This window comes from Rhinoraja longicauda, chromosome 27 (genome assembly GCF_053455715.1).
Source record: "Rhinoraja longicauda isolate Sanriku21f chromosome 27, sRhiLon1.1, whole genome shotgun sequence".
NCBI lineage: Eukaryota > Metazoa > Chordata > Chondrichthyes > Rajiformes > Arhynchobatidae > Rhinoraja > Rhinoraja longicauda.
The window spans coordinates 16,043,355-16,066,368 of NC_135979.1; the positions used below are offsets into that span (position 1 = coordinate 16,043,355).

At 39.1% G+C, this 23,014-nt stretch overlaps 1 protein-coding gene across 1 annotated transcript in view; it reads left to right on the forward strand.

Moving 5' to 3' along the window:
* ago4 (argonaute RISC component 4) overlaps positions 1 to 23,014 on the forward strand; it is a 54,133-nt gene that overhangs the window by 21,833 nt on the left and 9,286 nt on the right. The window contains exons 6-17 of the mRNA XM_078423272.1: positions 17 to 151; positions 1,438 to 1,525; positions 1,677 to 1,824; positions 2,180 to 2,299; positions 2,794 to 2,976; positions 10,800 to 10,933; positions 11,356 to 11,540; positions 12,470 to 12,629; positions 18,694 to 18,784; positions 19,422 to 19,646; positions 20,254 to 20,388; positions 21,791 to 21,892. Of these exons, the coding sequence (XP_078279398.1) occupies positions 17 to 151; positions 1,438 to 1,525; positions 1,677 to 1,824; positions 2,180 to 2,299; positions 2,794 to 2,976; positions 10,800 to 10,933; positions 11,356 to 11,540; positions 12,470 to 12,629; positions 18,694 to 18,784; positions 19,422 to 19,646; positions 20,254 to 20,388; positions 21,791 to 21,892 (1,706 nt within the window). The remainder of the gene's footprint in view (positions 1 to 16; positions 152 to 1,437; positions 1,526 to 1,676; positions 1,825 to 2,179; positions 2,300 to 2,793; positions 2,977 to 10,799; positions 10,934 to 11,355; positions 11,541 to 12,469; positions 12,630 to 18,693; positions 18,785 to 19,421; positions 19,647 to 20,253; positions 20,389 to 21,790; positions 21,893 to 23,014) is intronic.

The window sequence follows — 23,014 nt, forward strand, 5'->3', positions numbered from 1 at the left end:
TTCTTCTGCCTTACAGTGTCAGCAACAGCGTTTTACAGAGCTCAACCAGTCATTGAGTTCATGTGCGAGGTATTAGACATTCAGAATATCAATGAGCAAAGCAAACCACTGACTGACTCTCAGCGTGTGAAATTTACCAAAGAAATAAGAGGTAACATGCAAATGCAGGCAATTTTGCTACCCATTTCCGCAAGTGAAAACATTTACTTGAATTAAGTAATTATGATTCGGCTTTTGTTACAAAAAGTTGTAATCCCAGCATGAAAAAATCACTGTTTTACTTGGAAATTTTGTTTATAAAAAAGAAATGTACATTTAGATGTTATTGTATTGGAAATGGCTAGTTATTAATAGTAGGTTTGTTAAATGTTTGTAAATAGCTGCACATACATGGTTAGTTGTGTGTGTGTATCTAAAATCGACAAAATGAAATAGGCTACTTATTTATATTTTCTGTGCTTATCACTTACCCTCCCACCTACATTTCTTTCACTGGCATCACAATTCGTGCCTCTTTTATCCTTATCTCACACTTTTTGTCTTTTGTCCAACTGCCTATCAAAACCCGCTCTTGTCTGTATCCACCTATCACTCGTCTGTCTTTGTCCCGCCCCAGTTCTCTTTCTCCCCCCCCCCCCCCCACCCCCACTACAAACAGTTTGAAAAGGGGTCCCGACCCAAAACATGCTCTCCAGAGATGTGGCCTGACCCACTGAGTTACTCCAGCACTCTGTCTATTTTAAGGCTATTTTTATGATTTATATTTAAACCATGAAGCTTTTTGTATCTTATGAACTTGCTTCCACAACTGTTTTTAGCAGCATATTTTGTTTGGCAGTTTACTGTACTTTAAATTAAAAAGTTATGGAAAATCACTTTCCTTGGTGCCTTTCAAATTTTCTTTTGTTGCAAAATTAGGATTTGGCAAGTAAATGTGCCCATTTCATTAAAATGGATCAATTTATTAATACGTTTATTGTTAAAAAAAAGAATTGTCTCAATTTAGACCCTTCCTGCTGAGTTTTCCAAACATCTTCGCAGAAACGATATTTATCTATTTTCAAAATATAATGCATTTCTTTAATATTCATGTTCATTTCTGGATTGAAAGCTGGGTTAAGCATTTAGAAGATTAAAAATTACAATTTGTGTTTGCAAAAGTGGGAGTTTGAATTATTCCATAATAATTATGGAAGGTGATGCCAATCTTCTATTCTTTTTACAGTTGCAATGTATTTACATGACCATGTGGCACCACCAGCCAGGACAATGGGGGTCAATACTACGTATTGGAATGCTATCGTTCAAATTGTCATGCAACAAATACTAAATAACAAAATACAGATTGAGATAATTGTTCAGTGTAGCTCATTTGAACATTTACTTGCTGGTCTTGTTTTCTACAACTGATTTTAATTAGTTCTGCTGTCTATTCAGGTCTAAAAGTGGAGGTGACTCATTGTGGACAGATGAAAAGAAAATATAGAGTATGTAATGTCACCCGACGGCCGGCCAGTCACCAGACGTGAGTACGCACTCACTTGCAATATTTTATAGCTTTTTCATTTGTTTGTGCTTTGTATCCCATATTTTTACTGTATATAATAATTTTTATTTCATGCCTGCAAATAATTGTTCTGACTTTCCTTGTGGTTGTCAACTATCTGTGTTGCCAGGTTTCCTCTACAACTGGAAAATGGGCAAGCAATGGAGTGTACAGTGGCACAATACTTCAAACAAAAATACAATTTACAACTTAAGTATCCCCACCTACCTTGTCTACAAGTGGGACAAGAGCAGAAGCACACCTATCTGCCACTTGAGGTGAGATTGAAATATAGCGAACGATGTACCACTGAAATAAGGTTTTGTCATGAAGTTTCATGCTCGGGTCTGCCTGCGAGTTCACCCATTTTCCAGGACAAATGCACCTTTAATTCTACATTTGCAATTCCATTGCTGCAGTCTGGTAGTCTGAAGGAAAGGAAATGTCGCTTTGTTTTTCGTCACCAGGCCTTCTCTATGAATCTAAATTTTATTTCTACCTTTTTTTCTATCAAAGTGCTTGACTTAAATTTTTATCTGATGTTCCACTGATCTAATTAAAAACATTATTTCAAAAATATAACATATTGATTTCATATATAACATATAATGTAATTTCACTTTCTATTTGTAGGTATGTAACATTGTAGCTGGGCAACGTTGTATCAAGAAACTAACAGACAATCAAACATCAACAATGATTAAAGCAACAGCACGATCAGCGCCCGACCGACAAGAGGAGATTAGTCGTCTGGTGAGTTGTGAAAAAGCTTTAAAGTTTGGGTTTACAATCTGGAAGATGTGGTGCAGATTTGACTGAGCAAAACTAACCAGTGCATCGATTAAAGCAGGATAAATTTAAGTATACTAGAGTACCTGAAAGATTAATTTACAAACCTTTTTCAAACTATTATTAGTTTGAAAATAACTTTTAAAAAGAAAAATGTGGACGATTAAATTGAGTTCCACAATTAGCTGACCATTACAAGGTTTAGAATGCCGTCTAAATAGTCAAGTTAGTATTATGAATTACATCATCCAATATATATTAATCATTTTGAGCATTGCCAGCTGAAATAGGGCACAAATGGCTTTACACCATGCAATGCTACATCTTTCCAAAGCCTTCCTTTTCAATCTATCTGCATGTTTTATTGAAATGGTTGGTTAGAATGTAGTGGATAAATAATCTTAATGAGTGCAACAATCAGAACATTGATTAGTAAATTTGTTTTTTTTAATAAAAAGGTGAAGAGTAACAGTATGATTGGCGGGCCAGATCCATATCTAAAGGAGTTTGGTATTGTCGTTCATAATGAAATGACTGAGGTCACAGGTCGAGTGCTGCCTGCACCGATGCTCCAGTATGGAGGCAGGGTAAGTCTGATGTTGGACGGAAGCAGCTGGAATTGTGAATGCACAGGACTTGAAGTAAGTGATATAGTGCATTGCTCTGCTATATGTATGAATTGTACAGCAAAACTGTTTTGTTTTTGTACTTGCTGCTCAAGTACATTAGAGTATGATTGTCTGAAATAAATTACAAGGTTGAATTCCAAAATTAATAATTTACCTTCCCCCTCAAAGTTGTTTATTAATTCTTTGAAGAAGAGCAAGAACGAGTTGGTACACAGATTTTCAAGCTTTTATTCTGTGAACTGTTTTATTGTTTAAAATTTGTACCTAAGCTCCGTACAGAAACGTGCATTCATAAGCTGCAGATGTTGGAAATGTTCAGCAGATCAGGCAGCGTCTGCAGATAGAAATAAAGTTGACATTTCCGATCAATAACCCTTTATCAGAACTTGAGAGTTAGTTTCCACTGATTTAGAATTCTGCATCACAGTGGTAGTTTGTACTAGCTTAAAGATGTACATCTCAGCACCTAGTGGTTAAATCATTATCAGAAATGATGTATATAAGGAAATTAGATAAAGTATCTTCATTTAGTATCTTTTTAACCATTTGATTTTATTAAATTTTCGCACGTGCTGCAGTGATCCATTCACAGCATATATAGCAAATTATAGATTCAAACTCAATTTTCTTATAGAATTTGTAAATGGACAATATTCAATTTTAATTGTTGCTTAAACAGGTAGTGTTTTCAATTATAAATACATTTGATAATAATTGCCCCACAAAGTGAGCTTAGCTCAATTTCACTTGATTATTTGAACTAGTGAGCTTAAGCAAATACTAATTTTTTTCTGTGTTAATCTAATTTTTAAATTGATCTAACAATCATAGATGGTGTTTTTCCAAATATGAGCAGTTTTTGCCTATTAATAATTTCCTTCGGGCTCGGTCCTATGTATAATGGCAATCTGGGTAGGCCAGTCTACTTTGACAGATCTATATTGATGCTGATATTCTAGCTATGTTCTTGCTCCATAACTACCTAAATCCAATTAAGATGCTTATGTTTTTGTCTTTTAAGCTTAGACTTAGTAATTGGAAAGCAAATCATTTCCCTTAATGATCATCAAAAAGACTTGGCACGTTTGAAATGTCATTTTTATTCTTGCATCTACATGTTAAATGTTTAATAGATTTTATTTATAGAATGGTGATATCTTCAGTTCTCATTCATTTCTCATTCTTCAGTTGCCCTCCGTTCACCATGGCTTAGTTGGGCAATAGCAAATATATAGTCAAGGTTACTGGATACAAACATTCATTTTCCAAAGCATAATTAAAAATATGCTTTTTTAATATACCTACTATGGCCATCTTTACTCTCTGCACCAGTTGCTTCTGTAATGCTTTGCTTACCACAAAGGTTTGTTTTCTTTTAAGACCGCCTGCTATCAGCCAATAGAATTTTTATAAGGCAGCTTTGCGTATTGTGTTCCAGAAAAATGAAAAGCCCTGAATTCTTATTAAATAATCGGTTTGGCTCTGTTTCATTGTTGAAATAGTTGCTGATGAGTGTACGAATTTGGATTTAATCCTGAACTGTGGCAAAATAAAACTGGGTAAATGCCTCTTCCTTTGACCACATTTGCATTCCCACTTGAGAGACTGCAAGTGTTAAATGAGGTGGTCTGCATCAGACTAAATCTTTATCCTTGGAATTTGTCATTGCCAGTAAATTAGCAATGCTAAATGGAATTTGGGTACCACAGAAAAGATTACCTGTTTAATTCTTCTAGGTCATAATCTGCCATGATAAAATTATCCAATGTTTTCTTTTAAATACCAGTACTTTAACTACATCGATGATTTAATACATTTTCTTCATCCTGACATTGGCAGCGTCTAAATGTTCGGTGACCTAATCCCTGGAACCAAGCACAAGAAAAATATTTGCCATTTAGCCCAAGAGGCACTTGTGAAAGATGTTGGCTATATATTCCCTCTTTTTAAAAAAAGGAAGCTTCTGAAATATGCAGAAACAAAATGTTCTTGATATTTGGGACTTGTATGTAATGTAGTTAATATAACGAAGACAAAGTGAGGAAACCAATATGTGGATAGACTAGAGTAAGTCGAGCCTTACTCGACTTAGTAAGGCTCGAGTAAGGGATTATGACGAGCAGAAAAAGAGTAAAAAAACAGAATGAGAACTGGGCCATGTGATCCATTGAGTCCGTTCTGATGCTTGGGAAGATCCTGGCTATTGTTCTACTACTTTTCTATTGTAACTTCATGGGCTGAATTCTCACATATTCCCATCCCTCTCGTCTTAAAGCTATGCCGTCTAATCTTTGACAATTCCACCCTGGGGAAGAAAGGTTCTGACTGTCCACCCTAATTTTGCCCCTCACAATTTTATATACTTCTAACAGATCTCCCCTCTCGGCCTACGACATTGCAGGGAAAACAATCTAAGTTTGTCCACCTCTCCTTTTTAGCTTTACCTCTCTGTTGCAGGCAGCCTTCTGGTAAACCTCTTCTGCACCTTCTCCAAAGCCTATACATCCTTGCTGTAATTGGGTGACCAGAACTGCACTCAATGCTTCAAATGCGACCTAACCAAAGTCCTATAAAAAAACAAGTTACTTTCTGAATCTAGATTACTTTACTTCTTGATTTGCCTTGGTGTAATTTTCCTGAAGTGTTTTATTGAGTTTACATTTAATATTTTTATTCATTCTGATATTAATTAATTATTTGCATCACTTATAGTAGTTTAATATCAGTATTTAAATATCAGAAACATTTAAAAAAAGAAAACACAAACTTTGGCAACAGATGTCCCAGTTTGCCTTCTATCAAGGCATTGGAAGGGCAAAGATTCAGGATTAGGGCTCCTTTGGGGAGACTATTCCTCCACTTGGGGCTTTCAGTTGACCCAACTCGGGAAGATTGGTTTCAATATCCCGGGGTTTCCTTATTATTTCAAAGATCTGTTCTGTCTTGCATCTACAATTTTCTCGGGTTAGAACATTTCAAAGATTTACTGCATTGAGTGAATAGAATCTTGTATTTTAATCCCAAATAACCAACCAATCTTGATGCCCTGGTTGTTATCGACTCTCCGACTGTTCAAAACCCCTCTGCATCTTTTCTGTAGTCCTAGGAAATAATTTTCTGTTTTAATCGATCAACGTTGTCCCGTATTTTGAATGAACCCAAAAGCTTGCCGTTTTTGCCACAACAATATTGTGACCACCTAAGTTCTGCTGGAGTTGTGCGCAATTTGAGAGGTGTTCAGAATTGTGAATCGGTTTAATAGAACAAAACTGGCAGTGCAGCCAATAACCAGAGAATATACGTTTAAGATTGTCAAAATATCCTGGGAATGAAATTATTTTACGTATCAAATCACAAATATATTGCCTGCAAATGTTGTGGAAGATTTGACTTTTACCTTTCAAAGGAGAATTGAATATGTTATTAAATTGAAATAAAACTAGGACAAAGAGCAAAAGTACAGGTGGATGTGATTATTTAGTCAGCTTTTTTTTAAGAGTGATAAATGACCAATGATGTACTTTCATGTGCTTCCAAGAGACCAGACGATGGTTGTGGCCTGCTATGATACACTTTATCAAATCTGCCTTATATCTTTAGGGGGGGGGGGGAGCTTTGGAGAAGCCAGTGGCAAGAGGAGGGTAAGAGTAGTAAGTCTATCTATTGTTGAATAAAGTTTGAATCCACTCATGATGTTCTGTGGGAATTTTAATCTCATTGTCTAGGGAAGGACATTTACTTCAAATCACCCCCAGTTAATTTTTGATGCAAAAGGATTGTCCGATGACTAATACTATCAGGCATTAGAAGAATGTAAAGTACTATCATTAAAATTCAAGATTGTTAATGACAAGTGCTGAGAGGTTCATTTCCTTGCTTAAAGAAATGGGGCTACAATCTTAGGTGATGAATTCATAGGAAGGTTGTATAGGATGGTCGTGAGATGAGTAGAAGTCTTTTACTGTAGGTTATGGATTTTTACAATTCTGTCTTGGAAGGCTGTGGGTTCAATTGTTGAGTGTGATTGATATTTTTTTGGCACTAAGGGCATCAAAAATTAGAACTAGATGATGCGTTATGGTAGAAGATCAATTGTGAACTTAACTGGTTGAATAGATCGGACTTGATTTTCCTGTTTTCAACCTTGTTTTTTGTGGGATTTTATTTTTAATTATGGCTTGAGAAGAGGAAGTAATGACAACAGCATTATAACAATGGACCAGGACGGGGAACATTTTTCAAAGTATTTAGTTTTAAATGCCACAGCATTTAAGATATTAATTTTCTTTTGCATTGTAATACTTGTTCATAGAAAGTTGTCAAATATGCAAAACTCTATTCAGTGGAGGCCATATCTGTATTATCATATCATATCATATCATATATATACAGCCGGAAACAGGCCTTTTCGGCCCTCCAAGTCCATGCCGCCCAGTGATCCCCGTACATTAACACTATCCTACACCCACTAGGGACAATTTTTACATTTACCCAGCCAATTAACCTACATACCTGTACGTCTTTGGAGTGTGGGAGGAAACCGAAGATCTCGGAGAAAACCCACGCAGGTCACGGGGAGAACGTACAAACTCCTTACAGTGCAGCACCCGTAGTCAGGATCGAACCTGAGTCTCCGGCGCTGCATTCGCTGTAAAGCAGCAACTCTACCGCTGCGCTACCGTGCCGCCCTATAATCTTCATTATCTTGAAGATGGACATAAAAAGCTGAAGAAGGGTCTTGACTCAAAACGTCATCTATTTCTTTTTTCTGGAGATGTTGTTGGACGCTGAGTTACTCCAGCTTTTTGTGTCTTATCTACGGTTTAAACCAGCATCTGCAGTTCCTTCCTGCACATTTTGTCTGTATTTTCTTGGCTTTGCTTCCCAATATGTCTGATTTTGCTAGTTTAAAATTTGTGTTATTTACATTTGTTATTAGGGTAATACTTTGGCCTATATCCATATTTACTGTTGACTTTATTTCTGAATTCTGTACCAACTGTCAATCAGAAGAATAATTCTCCCTTGTGTAGGGGAATGGGGCATTGAAATTTCATTGCTTTACCTTGCATTACTTTCAATTGACAATAGACAATAGGTATAGACAATAGGTGCCATTGGTAGGCCCTTCGAGCCAGCACCACCATTCAATGTGATCATGGCTGATCATTCTCAATCAGTACCCCGTTCCTGCCTTCTCCCCATACCCCCTGACTCCGCTATCCTTAAGAGCTCTATCCAGCTCTCTCTTGAATGCATTCAGAGAATTGGCCTCCACTGCCTTCTGAGGCAGAGAATTCCACAGATTTTCAACTCTGACTGAAAAAGTTTCTCCTCATCTCCGTTCTAAATGGCCTACCCCTTATTCTTAAACTGTGGCCCCTGGTTCTGGACTCCCCCAACATTGGGAACATGTTTCCTGCCTCTAACGTGTCCAACCCCTTAATAATCTTATATGTTTCGATAAGATCCCCTCTCATCCATCTAAATTCCAGTGTATACAAGCCTAGTCGCTCCAGTCTTTCAACATATGACAGTCCCACCATTCTGGGAATTAACCTAGTAAACCTACTCTGCACGCCCTCAATAGCAAGAATATCCTTCCTCAAATTAGGAGACCAAAACTGCACACAGTACTCCAGGTGCGGTCTCACTAGGGCCCTGTACAACTGCAGAAGGACCTCTTTGCTCCTATACTCAATTCCTCTTGTTATGAAGGCCAACATTTCATTGGCTTTCTTCACTGCCTGCTGTACCTGCATGCTTCCTTTCAGTGACTGATGCACTAAGACACCCAGATCTCGTAGTACGTCCCCGTTTACTAACTTGACACCGTTCAGATAACAATCTGCCTTCCTATTCTTACCACCAAAGTGGATAACCTCACACTTATCCACATTAAACTGCATCTGCCATGCATCCGCCCACTCACACAACCTGTCCAAGTCACCCTGCAACCTCGTAGCATCTTCCTCACAGTTCACACTACCACCCAGCTTTGTATCATCTGCAAATTTGCTAATGGTACTTTTAATCCCTTCATCCAAGTCATTAATGTATATTGTAAATAGCTGCGATCCCAGCACCGAGCCTTACGGTACCTACTAGTCACTGCCTGCCATTCTGAAAGGGACCCATTTATCCCCACTCTTTGCTTTCTATCTGACAACCAATTTTCTATCCATGTCAGTACCCTACCCCCAATACCATGTGCTCTAATTTTGCCCACTAATCTCCTATGTGGAACCTTGTCAAAGGCTTTCTGAAAGTCGAGGTACACCACATCCACTGGCTCTCTCCTGTCAATTTTCCTAGTTACATCCTCAAAAGATTCCAGAAGATTAGTCAAGCATGATTTCCCCTTTATAAATCCATGCTGACTCGGAACGATCCTGTTACTGCTATCCAAATGCTCAACAATTTCGTCTTTTTGACTCCAGCATCTTCCCCACCACTGATGTCAGACTAACTGGTCTATAAATTCCTGTTTTCTCTCTCCGTCCTTTCTTAAAAAGTGGGATAACATTAGCTACCCTCCAATCCACAGGAACTGATCCTGAATCTATAGAACATTGGAAAATGATCACCAATGTGTCCACAATTTCTACAGCCACCTCCATAAGTACCCTGGGATGCAGACCATCAGGCCCTGGGGATTTAACAGCCTTCAGTCCCATCAGTCTACCCAACACCATTTCCTGCCTAATGTGGATTTCCTTCAGTTCCTCCGTCACCCTAGGATCTCTGGCCACTAGAACATCTGGGAGATTGTTTGTATTTTCCTTAGTGAAGACAGATCCAAGTACCGGTTCAACTCGTCTGCCATTTCCTTGTTCCCCACAATAAATTCCCCTGCTTTTGTCTTCAAGGGACCCACATTTGCCTTGACTATTTCTTTCCTCTTCACATACCTAAAAAAGCTTTTACTATCCTCCTTTATATTATTGGCTAGCTTACGCTCGTACCCCATCTTTTCTCCCCGTATTGCCTTTTTAGTTATCTTCCTCTTCTGGTCCAAAGAACTGAAGATGGCTGTGTGGGATTGCAACAGTAATAGATGGGAATGGGCCGATTCCAGCTCGAGCTTCTTAAAGGGACTACTTTTGCATTGGTTTAATTGGGGGGGGGGGTTATCCATGATTGGATTTAGGCTATCTATTCCATGGTAGGTGGAGGCAATTTATTTGAAGAATGAGGATTATTCCACTTGGTTAATAATGCACCTTGATTTTCCATGAGTTGTATACATATTGTTTTGCATATAAAGTCAGTGGGTTCTTTGCAGAGGAACTCGGTTTAATCAATTCATTTGCAATGTTAATAGATTCAATTAGAATTGTTTTTAGCAGTTTATATTTAAATAGCAATTTTAGAAATGGGTGTAAATAATTTCTCAATCCTTTAAGTTTGGCTAACCCACTTTGTTTTTTGCACATTTCATGCTTTCAACAGCAAAACAAATTAAAAGTTTGCTGAAGATGATATACCAAAAGGATTATGGGAATTGGTATCATTTTATTATAATTGAGTTCAATATAATACCTGCTGTTCTAAGCACAAATGAACTTGCAAAGAAAAGTGAATAGTCAATAAGCACATTAGTAGAAGCCGCATTGAAGAATTGAGAGGGGCTAAATCCACCATTCTGGACGATATATAAACACAACCAAACATCTTGATTCCACATATTTGGATATAATTTTCTATTTCTACTTTGCAGTTCAGAGAAGAAAAAGTGCGAAGAAACAGAAACATGGCTTTTTGTTAAGATGTAATTGTTAATTATCTTTAACAGGTTTCTTTTCACCTTCCCAACCACTGTGCATTTATTTCAGAATAAGACTGTTGCTACCCCAAACCAGGGGGTATGGGACATGAGAGGCAAACAATTCTATGCTGGCATTGAGATTAAAGTCTGGGCAGTTGCCTGCTTTGCACCACAGAAGCAGTGCCGGGAGGAAGTTTTAAAGTAAGCATCCTCTCACTTACAGAATGAAGCATTTGCTTCTTAGTTTGCTGGAAAGCATTAACGTCAAAAATAAAAAAGGACACGTTTTTAAAATGATGGATTAACATTTCCTTTCAACTAATGGTTTTCTGTATTTCTAGTTTGCATGATGAGGTTGTGAAATTTAAATGCACTTTTTCTAAATATAATTTTTAACAAATTTGCTTTATTTACTTCAAGAGAAATGTTCTGTTTTAAATTTGTCTTTGAAATTCTAATGTTAATGGAGCAAAAAGGAAATTGCCTTCTAACTGAAATGGGTTGAAAAACAATCAATGGGTGGTGGTGGTATATTTTTTTCTGCACAAATTCAGCTTATCGCATGAGTGCAGATAAAAAGCATCAGACAAATAGTTTTAATTCTGCTGCTTGTTCTCCTACAGGAATTTTACTGATCAGTTGCGTAAAATTTCCAAAGATGCTGGAATGCCTATTCAGGGACAGCCGTGTTTCTGTAAATATGCACAAGGTGCAGACAGTGTAGAACCGATGTTTAAACACCTGAAGATGACTTATGTTGGTCTGCAATTGATTGTAGTTATTCTGCCTGGGAAGACTCCTGTTTATGGTATGTTTGTGACGAGTGTTACAAAATGTTCATTCCACAGGCTGCCTTTGGATGCTAATGAAGATGAGATTCTCTACTTAAATGCTGAAATGGTCCACCAGTTACTTTTCAGTTCCATAGATAATTTCTATTCCTCTCACAAACAAACTAGAAAGCTGCTCATCACAGTAACAGCTATTATTGGAGTCCACATTGGTTTATCATGACTTCTGGTTTTGCCGCAGTGTAAATAAATATTTGAAAAACCTTCATTTCCCATCTTAAGCAAGTTCAAAAAGTAAATGAGTAAGAAGATGAGGAAAAATAATCACAAAATCCAAATTTAGAAAGTGAACAACTTAAGGTGCCACCAACAAACCAGTTGGTAATTTTGCATAGATCTGGTGGCAGATTGTTAGATCGTCCCGTTGTGCAAGCAATATTCAATGGGTACTAAAATGTGAAATTACAAACTTCTAAACAATAATATAAAGTCATTCTCCAAACTGAACTTTCTAATCTGATTGTGTACTTGAATGGAAAGCTTCTATGTTCAATTACTGAGCTACTTGATTTGTGTAGGGGATTGTTAAAATTAATTAGTTCAGTTTGATCATTCCATGATCATGTAATGCTGGTTTTCGGTACCAGCAAAGTGTTAAACATATTTTTGATTTGCTTGTTTGCCCACTATCTGAGGGAAAAAAAATACATGTGGAATCCATATCAAGTAATTGACATTTGATAATATTCAGTACTATGAAACATTTCTTGTAAAAATAAAAAATAAAATCAATTCTGAAAGGTTTTTTAAACTAGCAGAATAAAATATTCAAAGTCATCATCTAAATATTTAATTTTAAAATATATATTGGAGTCCTCCAAGAGCTTTTGCTTTTTGAAAATGTTTCAGGTGTAATTTAAGATCTCTTTTTATATCTATCTTCCAGCTGAAGTGAAACGTGTGGGTGACACATTGTTGGGAATGGCCACACAATGTGTTCAGGTGAAGAATGTAGTCAAGACATCCCCGCAGACATTATCAAATCTTTGCTTGAAGATTAATGCAAAACTTGGTGGAATCAATAATGTCCTTGTACCTCACCAGCGGTGAGTTCAGTCTGCAATAATTTTTGTACACTAGTTTTGCATTTTACCAAATTGTGTAATATAGTGCAAAATATTTTAATGTAATGTCTATTGCGTTAAGTTGTTTTCCACATTTTCTTTGAGGTTCATTGAGGTATGAAAACCAACGGTAGTTCTGGGTCAAAATCATGTCTCAAATGCTAACAAGAAGAACAATGATAGAACTTTAATGTTAGTTTAGTGAGGACATTGGGCAGGACAACTGTTTAATGTAAGGCAATAGTTATAATAGATACATGGGAGTTTTTAAAAAAAACTGCATTCCCAAGGGGACAAAAACAGATATCTGAACAAATACAATCCAAATATTTGTAAAATAATGCATCAGTGATGAAAAATTGTAAATTGAATATTTATTTTGGCAGAATGTTAAAATTAAAACTGTTTGGTTATCATTTGTACTTCCTTGATAACATCTTATTAATTCCTCTTGCCTACTGTCCTGCATAAAAATTCTGATATCAACACTTTCTATCATTTGTAGGACAGCAGTAGCTAACAAAAAAAACAAAGCATGCAGCTTATTTACTGGATATTATTTTCAGGATGGTCATCCTGTTCGCTGCTCTCCTACAATATTTCTGCATCATAATTGCATTTTAATCACTTAAAGCAAATTATCCTAATTCATAAGATCATGTGAGAGGAGTAGAATTAGGCCATTCGGCCCATCAAGTCTACTATGCCATTCAATCATGGCTGATCTAACTCTCCCTCCTAGCCCCATTCTCTTCCCCATAACTTCTGACACTCGTACTAATCAAGAATCTATCCACTAACTGCCTCCACAGCCTTCTGTGGCAAAGAATTCCACAGATTCATCACCCTCTAAAGAAATTCCTCCTCTTCTTCCGAAAAGAATGTCCTTTAATTCTGAGGCTATGACCTCTAGTCCTAGATTCTCCCACTAGTGGAAACATCCTCTCCACATCCACTCTGTCCAAGTTAAATCCAAGGAAAAGGCATATAAATTGGCCAGAGGAAACAGCAAATTTAGAACTCAACAGAGGAAGGCAAAGGGTTAATTAAGAGGGGGGTAGGGAGGAGCATGAAAGACTCTAAAAGCTTCTTTAGGTATGCAAAAAGGAAAACATTAGTGAAGACAAATGTAGGTCCCTTACAATCAGAGACTGGTGAGTTTATAATGCGAAACAAGGAAATGGCAGAACAGTAAAACGAGTACTTTGGTTCTGTCTTCACTAAGGAAGACACAAACATACTCTCAGAAATACTAGGGGACTGAGGATCTAGTGGGAGGGAATCCACATTAGTCTGGAAATGGTGTTAGGTAAACTGTTGGGAAATAAATCCCCAGGGCCTGATGGTCTGCATCCCAGAGTACTCAAGGAGGTGGCCCTAATTGTGGATGCATTGGTGATCATTTTCCAATGATCTCTCGACTCTGGCTACCCTCCAGTCCACAGGAACTGATCCAATGTAACCCCACTTTTTTAAGAAAGGAGGGAGAGAGAAAACAGGGAATTATAGACCAGTTAGCCTTACATCGGTAGTGGGGAAGATGCTTGAGTCGATTATTAAAGATGTTGTAGCAGCTCTTTTGGAAAGCAGTGACAGAATCGGTCAAAGTCAGCATGGATTTACGAAGGGGAAATTATGCTTGACTAATCTCATGGATTTTTTTGAGGATGTAACAAATAGAATGGATAAGGGAAAGCCAGTGGATGTAGTGTATCTGGACTTTCAAAAAGCCTTTGACAAGGTCCCACACGAGATAAGTGCAAAATTAGAGCACATGGTATTGGGGGTAGGGTATTGACATGGATAGAGAACTGGTTGGCAGACAGGAAGCAGGTCCCTTGCAGTCAGAAACAGGTGAATTGATCATGGGGAACAAGGACATGGCAGACCAATTGAATAACTACTTTGGTTCTGCCTTCACTAAGGAAGACATAAACAATCTGCCGGAAATAGCAGGGGACCGGGGGGTCAAATGAGATGGAGGAACTGAGTGAAATCCAGGTTAGTCGGGAAGTGGTGTTAGGTAAATTGAATGGATTAAAGGCCGATAAATCCCCAGGGCCAGATAGGCTGCATCCCAGAGTGCTTAAGGAGGTAGCCCCAGAAATAGTGGATGCATTAGTGATAATTTTTCAAAATTCTGGAGTAGTTCCTGAGGATTGGAGGGTAGCTAATGTAACCCCACTTTTCAAAAAGGGAGGGAGAGAGAAAACGGGGAATTACAGACCAGTCAGTCTAACATCGGTAGTGGGGAAAATGCTAGAGTCAGTTATTAAAGACGGAATAGCAACACATTTGGAAAGTGGTGAAATCATTGGACAAAGTCAGCATGGATTTGTGAAAGGTAAATCATGTCTGACGAATCTTATAGAATTTTTCGAGGATATAACTAGTAGAGTGGATAAGGGTGAACCAGTGGATGTGTTATATCTGGACTTCCAGAAAGCTTTCGACAAGGTCCCACATAAGAGATTAGTATGCAAACTTAAAGCACACGGTATTGTGGGTTCAGTATTGATATGGATAGAGAACTGGCTGGCAGACAGGAAGCAAAGAGTAGGAATAAACGGGTCCTTTTCAGAATGGCAGGCAGTGACTAGTGGGGTACCGCAAGGCTCAGTGCTGGGACCCCAGCTATTTACAATATATATTAATGATTTGGACGAGGGAAATGAATGCAACATCTCCAAGTTTGGATGACACTAAGCTGGGGGGCAGTGTTAGCTGTGAGGAGGATGCTAGGAGGCTGCAAGGTGACTTGGATAGGTTAGGTGAGTGGGCAAATGCATGGCAGATGCAGTATAATGTGGATAAATGTGAGGTTATCCACTTTGGTGGCAAGAACAGGAAAGCAGACTATTATCTGAATGGTGGCCGATTAGGAAAAGGGGAGATGCAACGAGACCTGGGTGTCGTGGTACATCAGTCATTGAAAGTAGGCATGCAGGTGCAGCAGGCAGTGAAGAAAGCGAATGGTATGTTGACATTCATAGCGAGGGGATTTGAGTATAGGAGCAGGGAGGTTCTGCTGCAGTTGTACAGAGCATTGGTGAGACCACACCTGGAGTATTGCATACAGTTTTGGTCTCCTAATCTGAGGAAAGACATTCTTGCCATAGAGGGAGTACAGAGAAGGTTCACCAGATTGATTCCTGGGATGGCAGGACTTTCATATGAAGAAAGACTGGATAGACTCGGCTTGTACTCGCTGGAATTTAGAAGATTGAGGGGGGATCTTATAGAAACTTACAAAATTCTTAAGGGGTTGGACAGGCTAGATGCAGGAAGATTGTTCCCGATGTTGGGGAAGTCCAGAACAAGGGGTCACAGTTTAAGGATAAGGGGGAAGTCTTTTAGGACCGAGATGAGAACGTTTTTTTTCACAGAGTGGTGAATCTGTGGAATTCTCTGCCACAGAGGGTAGTTGAGGCCAGTTCATTGGCTATATTTAACAGGGAGTTAGATGTGGCCCTTGTGGCTAAAGGGATCAGGGGGTATGGAGATAAGGCAGGTACAGGATACGGAGTTGGATGATCAGCCATGATCATATTGAATGGCGGTGCAGGCTCGAAGGGCCGAATGGCCTACTCCTGCACTTATTTTCTATGTTTCAAAGAGTAGGAATTAACGGGTCCTTTTCAGAATGACTAGTGGGGTGCCGCAAGGCTTGGTGCTGGGACCCCAGTTATTTACAATATAAACAATTTGGATAAGGGAATTAAATGTGACATCTCCAAGTTTGCAGATGACACAAAGCTGGGTGGCAGTGTGAGCTGCGATGAGGATGCTATGAGACTGCAGGGTGACTTGGATAGGTTGGGTGCGTGGGCAGATGCATGGCAGATGCAGTATAATGTGGATAAATGTGAGGTTATTGACTTTGGTGGCATGAACAGGATGGCAGATTATTATCTGAATGGTGTCAGATTAGAAAAAGGGGAGGTGCAACGAGATCTGGGTGTGCTTGTACATCAGTCACAGAAAGTAAGCATGCAGGTAGAGCAGGCAGTGAAGAAAGCTAATGGCATGTTGGCTTTCATTATGAGAAGATTTGAGTTTAGGAGCAAGGGGGTCCTACTGCAGTTGTACAGGGCCCTGGTGAGACCTATTGTGTGCAATTTTGGTCTCCTAATTTGAGGAAGGACATTATTGCTATTGAGGGAGTGCAGCATAGATTCACCAGGTTAATTCCCGGGATGGCGGGACTGACATATGATGAAAGAATGGGTCGTACAGTGCCCTCCATAATGTTTGGGACAAAGACCCATCATTTATTTATTTGCCTCTGTACTCCACAATTTGAGATTTGTAATAGAAAAAATCACAGGATTAAAGTGCACATTGTCAGATTTTAATAAAGGCCATTTTTATACATTTCGGTTTCACCATGTAGAAATTACAGCAGTGTTTATACATAGTTCCCCCATTTCAGGGCACTATAATGTTTGGGACACATGGCTTCACAGGTGTTTGTAATTGCTAAGGCGTGTTTAATTGCTTCCTTGACGCAGGTACAAGAGCTCTCAGCACCTAGTATTTCCTCCAGTCTTTCCATTACCGTTGGAAACCTTTATTGCTGTTTATCAACATGAGGACCAAAGTTGTGCCAATGAAAGTCAAAGAAGCCACAGATGGCAGTGGAGGCCAATTCACTGGATGTTTTCAAGAGAGAGTTAGATTTAGCTCAGGGCTAAAGGAATTAAGGGATATGGGGAAAAAGCAGGAATGGGGTACTGATTTTAGATGATCAGCCATGATCATATTGAATGGCGGTGCTGGCTCGAAGGGCCGATTGGCCTACTCCTGCACCTATTTTTCTATGTTTCTAAGCCTTTCACTTTCCTTTACGTTTCTTCTGAACTCCAGCGAATATCGGCCCAGTGCTGTCAAAAGCTCATCTTATGTTAACCGACTCATTCCTGGTATCATTCTTGTAAATCTCCTCTGGACCCTCTCCAGAGCCAACACATCCTTCTTCAAAATTGCTTACAATATTCCAAATGTGGCCTTACCAGTGCCGTATAAAGCCTCAACGTTACATCCCTGTTTTTTTTATACAAGACCTCTTGAAATAAATGCTAGGTTTGAGTTTGCTTTCTTTACTACCGATTCGACATGCAGATTAATCTTTTGGGAATCCTGCCCCAGCACTCCCAAGCCCCTTTGCACCTCCAATTTCTGGATTCTCTCCCCATTTAGAAAATAATCTATGCCTTTATTCCTATTACCAAAATGCATGACTCCAAACTTTGCTACACTATATTCCATCTGCCACTTCTCTGTCCACTCTTCAGACCTACCCAAGTCCTTCTGCAGAGCCCCTGCTTTCTCTACACTACCTGCCCCTCCACCTATTTTCGTATCATCTGCAAACCTGGTCACAAAGCTGTCAATCCCTTCATCCAAATCATTAATATACAATCTGAAAAGTAGCAGCCCCAGCATTGAGCCCTGCGGAAATCTGCTAGTCACTAGCATCCAACCAGAGAAAGCCTCCTTTATAGCCAGTCTTTGCCTTCTGCCGTCCAGACAAACTGATATCCATGCTAGTATCTGCCCTTTGATACCATGGGCTCTCATCTTCCTTAGCAGCTTCCCATGTGGACACCTTATCAAAGGCTTTCTTAAAATCTAGGTATATACCATCTACTGAATCCTTTGACTGTCCTGCTATTTACTTCTTCAAAGAAGTCCAGCAAATTTGTCAGGCGAGACCTCCCCTTCTCAAAGCCATGCTGACTTCGGCCTATTTTATCATGAACTTCTAAGTACTCCGTACCTCATCCTTTATAATGGACTCTAAAATCTTTCCAATCACAAGTCAGACTGTCCAGCCTATAGTTCCCACTATTCTGTTTTGCTCCCTTCTTGTGCAGCAGGGTAATATTGTCAATTTTCCAATCATCTAGAACCATGTTTAATGGTGATGGGGAAGGGATATATTTTCAATAATGTGTTAGTCTACAGAATCATTAAGTTATCTTGATGAGGTATTTCATTGTTGACACCTAGTGTTTTAAAATATGTTTTCTTTTGTTGTACATAGACCATCTGTGTTCCAGCAGCCAGTCATCTTTTTGGGAGCAGATGTCACACACCCACCAGCAGGAGATGGCAAGAAGCCCTCAATTGCAGCAGTAAGTTCCATTTAATATTAGAAATCCAAATCTGACAGAACTGGAAAATGTTGATTAACCTGAAACATTTAGGTTCCTCAGAATACAACAACAGGGCAAACTTGCACATTCTTAACCTGGCATAGATAGAAGGCATGAGAAAATTCAAGCAGCACACTATCTGGTTGAAAAATGTGTTACAAGATGATCATGGAATTCATGTTAGGTATCAGCAATCTCTGCTGCACGCAATTGACATCTTGGGTTCTCGTATCACAGATTCACTTGGAAGAGATGGCAGATTAAAATACTCAATACAGTCAAGATTCCCAGCTGACAGCTATGTGGGCTCTAGTTTTGGGGGGGGGGGGGAATATCAATAATCACAACCTATGGAATCAATAGGTTCTTCCTGAATTGGCTGTGTGGTGTGCAAGGTGTGTTCGGGAGAAGGGTAAAAACAAGTATATTTGTAGCTCGAGTTTGACATCCTTTTAGCAAGTTTTCATGGTTAGATTTTGGGTAATCCATTTACTAATATCAAAATATATTCAAAGAAAATTTCTTCATCCACAGCTGCCTCAGAAACTGACATTTTCGTTTATGAATCAGAGCTGTATTATTGATTAGAGGTTTAAGTTGTTCATTTGTCTTCCAGGTGGTTGGTAGTATGGATGGACACCCTAGTCGATACTGTGCAACTGTTCGTGTGCAGACATCGAGGCAAGAAACATCTCAGGAACTTCTGTTTAGTCAAGAGGTAATCCAGGATCTGTCCAACATGGTGCGTGAGCTTCTAATCCAGTTTTACAAATCAACCCGCTTCAAGCCAACGCGTATAATCTACTACAGGGGTGGAGTATCTGAAGGACAGATGAAACAGGTTTGTATTTGTGGTTATTGGGATGCTTTATATAACTCTTTGCAGTTCCATCTCTGATAAATTTCAGGAACTTTTATATTTTATGTTGAGCAATAAATCTGAAGCTTTTGCCGTCTATGTTGGTTATTACGGAGGAAAATATCTGATCATCTAGCTTTCTTTCACAGTAATTCAACTAGTAGATGAGCTGAAACAAAATTTCTTAATCCAAAATTCCTATGCATATTTGGTTTTGAAGGTTTGAAATCAGGTGATTTACCGTTTGAAAATAAACTTGGGCAGTTTAGACTGTTCTGCTTTCTCATTGGGCCATATTATATGGATGCAGGTTGTTAATAAGAATTGGCTGGGGTGGGCGTGCAAGGAAAATACTGCTGAAAAGTGAAAAAGTCAGTAATTCAGTGGGTCAGGTAGCATCTGTGGAGCGAAATGGACAGATGATGCTGACTGACCGACCAACTCAATCCAACAGCTTGTTATTTTGCTCAAGGTTCTCGAATCTGCAGTCCTTGTGTGTCCATTTAAAGACAGTAATGTTTAGAAGAATTGAATATTCTTGCTGCTTCAGTTGTTGCTTAATTTTATTTTTGTTTGAACTTCCATCTAGGTTGCCTGGCCTGAGCTTATTGCTATTCGAAAAGCCTGTATTAGTTTAGAGGAGGACTACAGACCTGGCATAACGTACCTTGTTGTTCAGAAACGACATCATACGCGACTATTTTGTGCTGATAGAAGTGAAAGGGTAGGTGTTCTTCTATTCAAATATGATACAATGTGGTACCATGCATTTAGTTCCATAACTTCCAATTATGAAATTCAACTGTACAGCACAAGAATGATCATTTGCTTAACCCAACCTAACAGAAGTGTTAGAGAGGCAGATGAAAATCCTGTTGTTCCTACCTGATCACTCTTCCATGACATCTCTTGGAAATTCTGATACTTCCAATCATTTTTCAATCACAACTTGTATTTGGCAAATTTGTAGATTTTTGTGTGAAATACATGAGAAACTATTGGTCATGATAGTAATGGTTTAATTTTGTTTAGAGATTCAGCATGGAAACAGGCCCTTCGGCCCACTGATTCCACTCCGACCAGTGATCCCCGTACACAAGTTCCATCGTACAGACTAGGGACAATTTACAGAAGCCAATTAACCTGCACGTTTTTGGAATGTGAGAGGAAACCAGAACAACTGGATAAAACCCCCGCAATCATAGGGAGAACGTACAAACTCCGTATAGATTGCACCGTAGTCAGGATTGAACCCAGGTCTCTGGCGCTGTGAGGCAGCAACTCCACTGCTGCGCCACTGCGGTGGTATATCCTTTAGTATTGAGTAGTAAGGGTTCAAATGAATATCACTCATTTTTGTACAGGTCACTGAAGAATGTGTTTTAAAATGATCAATTTTCTTTTTGGGCTCTTGGCATTGGTGGCAAAGCCAGTAGTAATTCCCTTTTGAGAGCAGCCTTGTAAAACTGCTGCAGTCTTGCACATGAAGATACTGATCTGATGGTATTGGAAAAAGCGTTTCAGGATTTAGATCCAGCAACGATGAAAGAATGGCTGTGCATGAACAGTTCAGGATGGTGTACAGTTTTGAGGGGATCCAGCAGGACCTGGTATTCTTGTGTATCTACTCTCTAGATCTAGTTGAAATTGGGTATGAACTGCTTCTTTCATTGATGAGTTGCCAGTGGATTTAATCATTGTGCAATCATCAGCAAACTTCCTAACTTTGGGATAGAAGGAAGATCATTCATGAAACTCGTAAAAATAGCCAGAGCACTGCCATGAGGATGTCCACTCTGGTACCTATGTTCGGGCTCAGCTAGCTCGATCAGCATTGGTGCTGCCAAGACACTCTGGGTGATGGACATCAAGTCTCCCAAGCAAAAAATTGTGCCACTTCAACCAACTTCATTAAAATGTTCTGGTTGGACCTTGGTGTATGCATATTGACTACTTCAATTGCAACAGCGACAAACTTCAGAAGTGTTTGGTTATTTGTCTAGTACCTTGTGTTCACAGGTTGTGATAGGCAGTAAATAAAATTATTTCATCTAATATTTTTGTTCGTTTCATTGTTTGCATGTAGCTTATAGTTTTTCTTAACCTTTTTATTGCTCAATTGACAGGTGGGTAAAAGTGGCAATGTTCCTGCTGGCACAACTGTTGATAGCACCATCACCCATCCTTCCGAGTTTGATTTCTACCTTTGTAGCCATGCTGGAATTCAGGTACAGTAATGCCCATTGCCTCCTTGGTTTTTAAACTGATTTAAATTTTTATAGTTTAAACTAGTTCGTGTATTCGCATGAAAACAAGACTCCTTCATTTATAAGCTTTTTATTAAAGTCAGTTTCAACCTGCGAGCTGACAAAACCCAACTGATCCCTTTTCAATCTCTCAATCTCTCTTTTGTGCAGAGGGTAATGGGAAGGTGCTGAAGAGTGTTGTAGAACAGAGAGACCTTGGGGTACAGGTACAGTTCCCTGAAAGTGTCCAGGAAGACCATGATGAAGGTGGCATTTGGCATGTTTGCTTCACCGATCAGGGCATTAGGTACAGGAGTTGGGACAGCATGTTATAACTCTAAATTATCAGGCTCACAGAAATTTCTTCGCAATTAGTTATTAGGAAAAGCATAGCCATTGTTTTTATTCCATCTCCAACACTATTCCTAGCCATCTACTGTATCTCTTTGCTTGGCAACTACCCAAGGCTGACCCAAGCTATTTGCAATGTTGGTATGCTATTCAATGCCACGATAAGCTGGGAACACTTGTCAACCATCATTAAGATTGCCCATTTCTACCTCCGCAATATGGTCAACCTCAGCCCTCCCTTTGTCAGACCACTCATCCGTCTTTTGTAATTCTTAGCCTTGACTGTCCCAGCATACTCGGACCTTCTATTTCAGTTCATGTATATAGCTGGCTTGCGTTAGGTTCTTTTCACCCATTGCCCTGCAATTAATAACCTATACTGGCCGCATTTTGATAAATTAAATCAGGACAGGACTTGGGGGGGGGGGGGGTAAGAATGTTGTAGAAAGAGTGTTGTAGAACAGAGAGACCTTGGGGTACAGGTACATAATTTCCTTAAAGTGGCGAGCAGGTAGACGGGGTGTAAGTGGCATTTAGCATGTTTGCTTCATCGGTCAGGTACAGGAGTTGGGACATCAAGTTACAATTGTACAAATCATTCAGACCACACTTGGTACAAATCATTCAGACCACATTTGGAGTATTATGTGCATTTCTGGACATCTAGCTAGAGGAAGGTGACATTAAATGGGAAAGGGTGCGGAAATGATTCACAATTATGTTACTGGGACTGGAGGGCTTGAGTTATGAGGA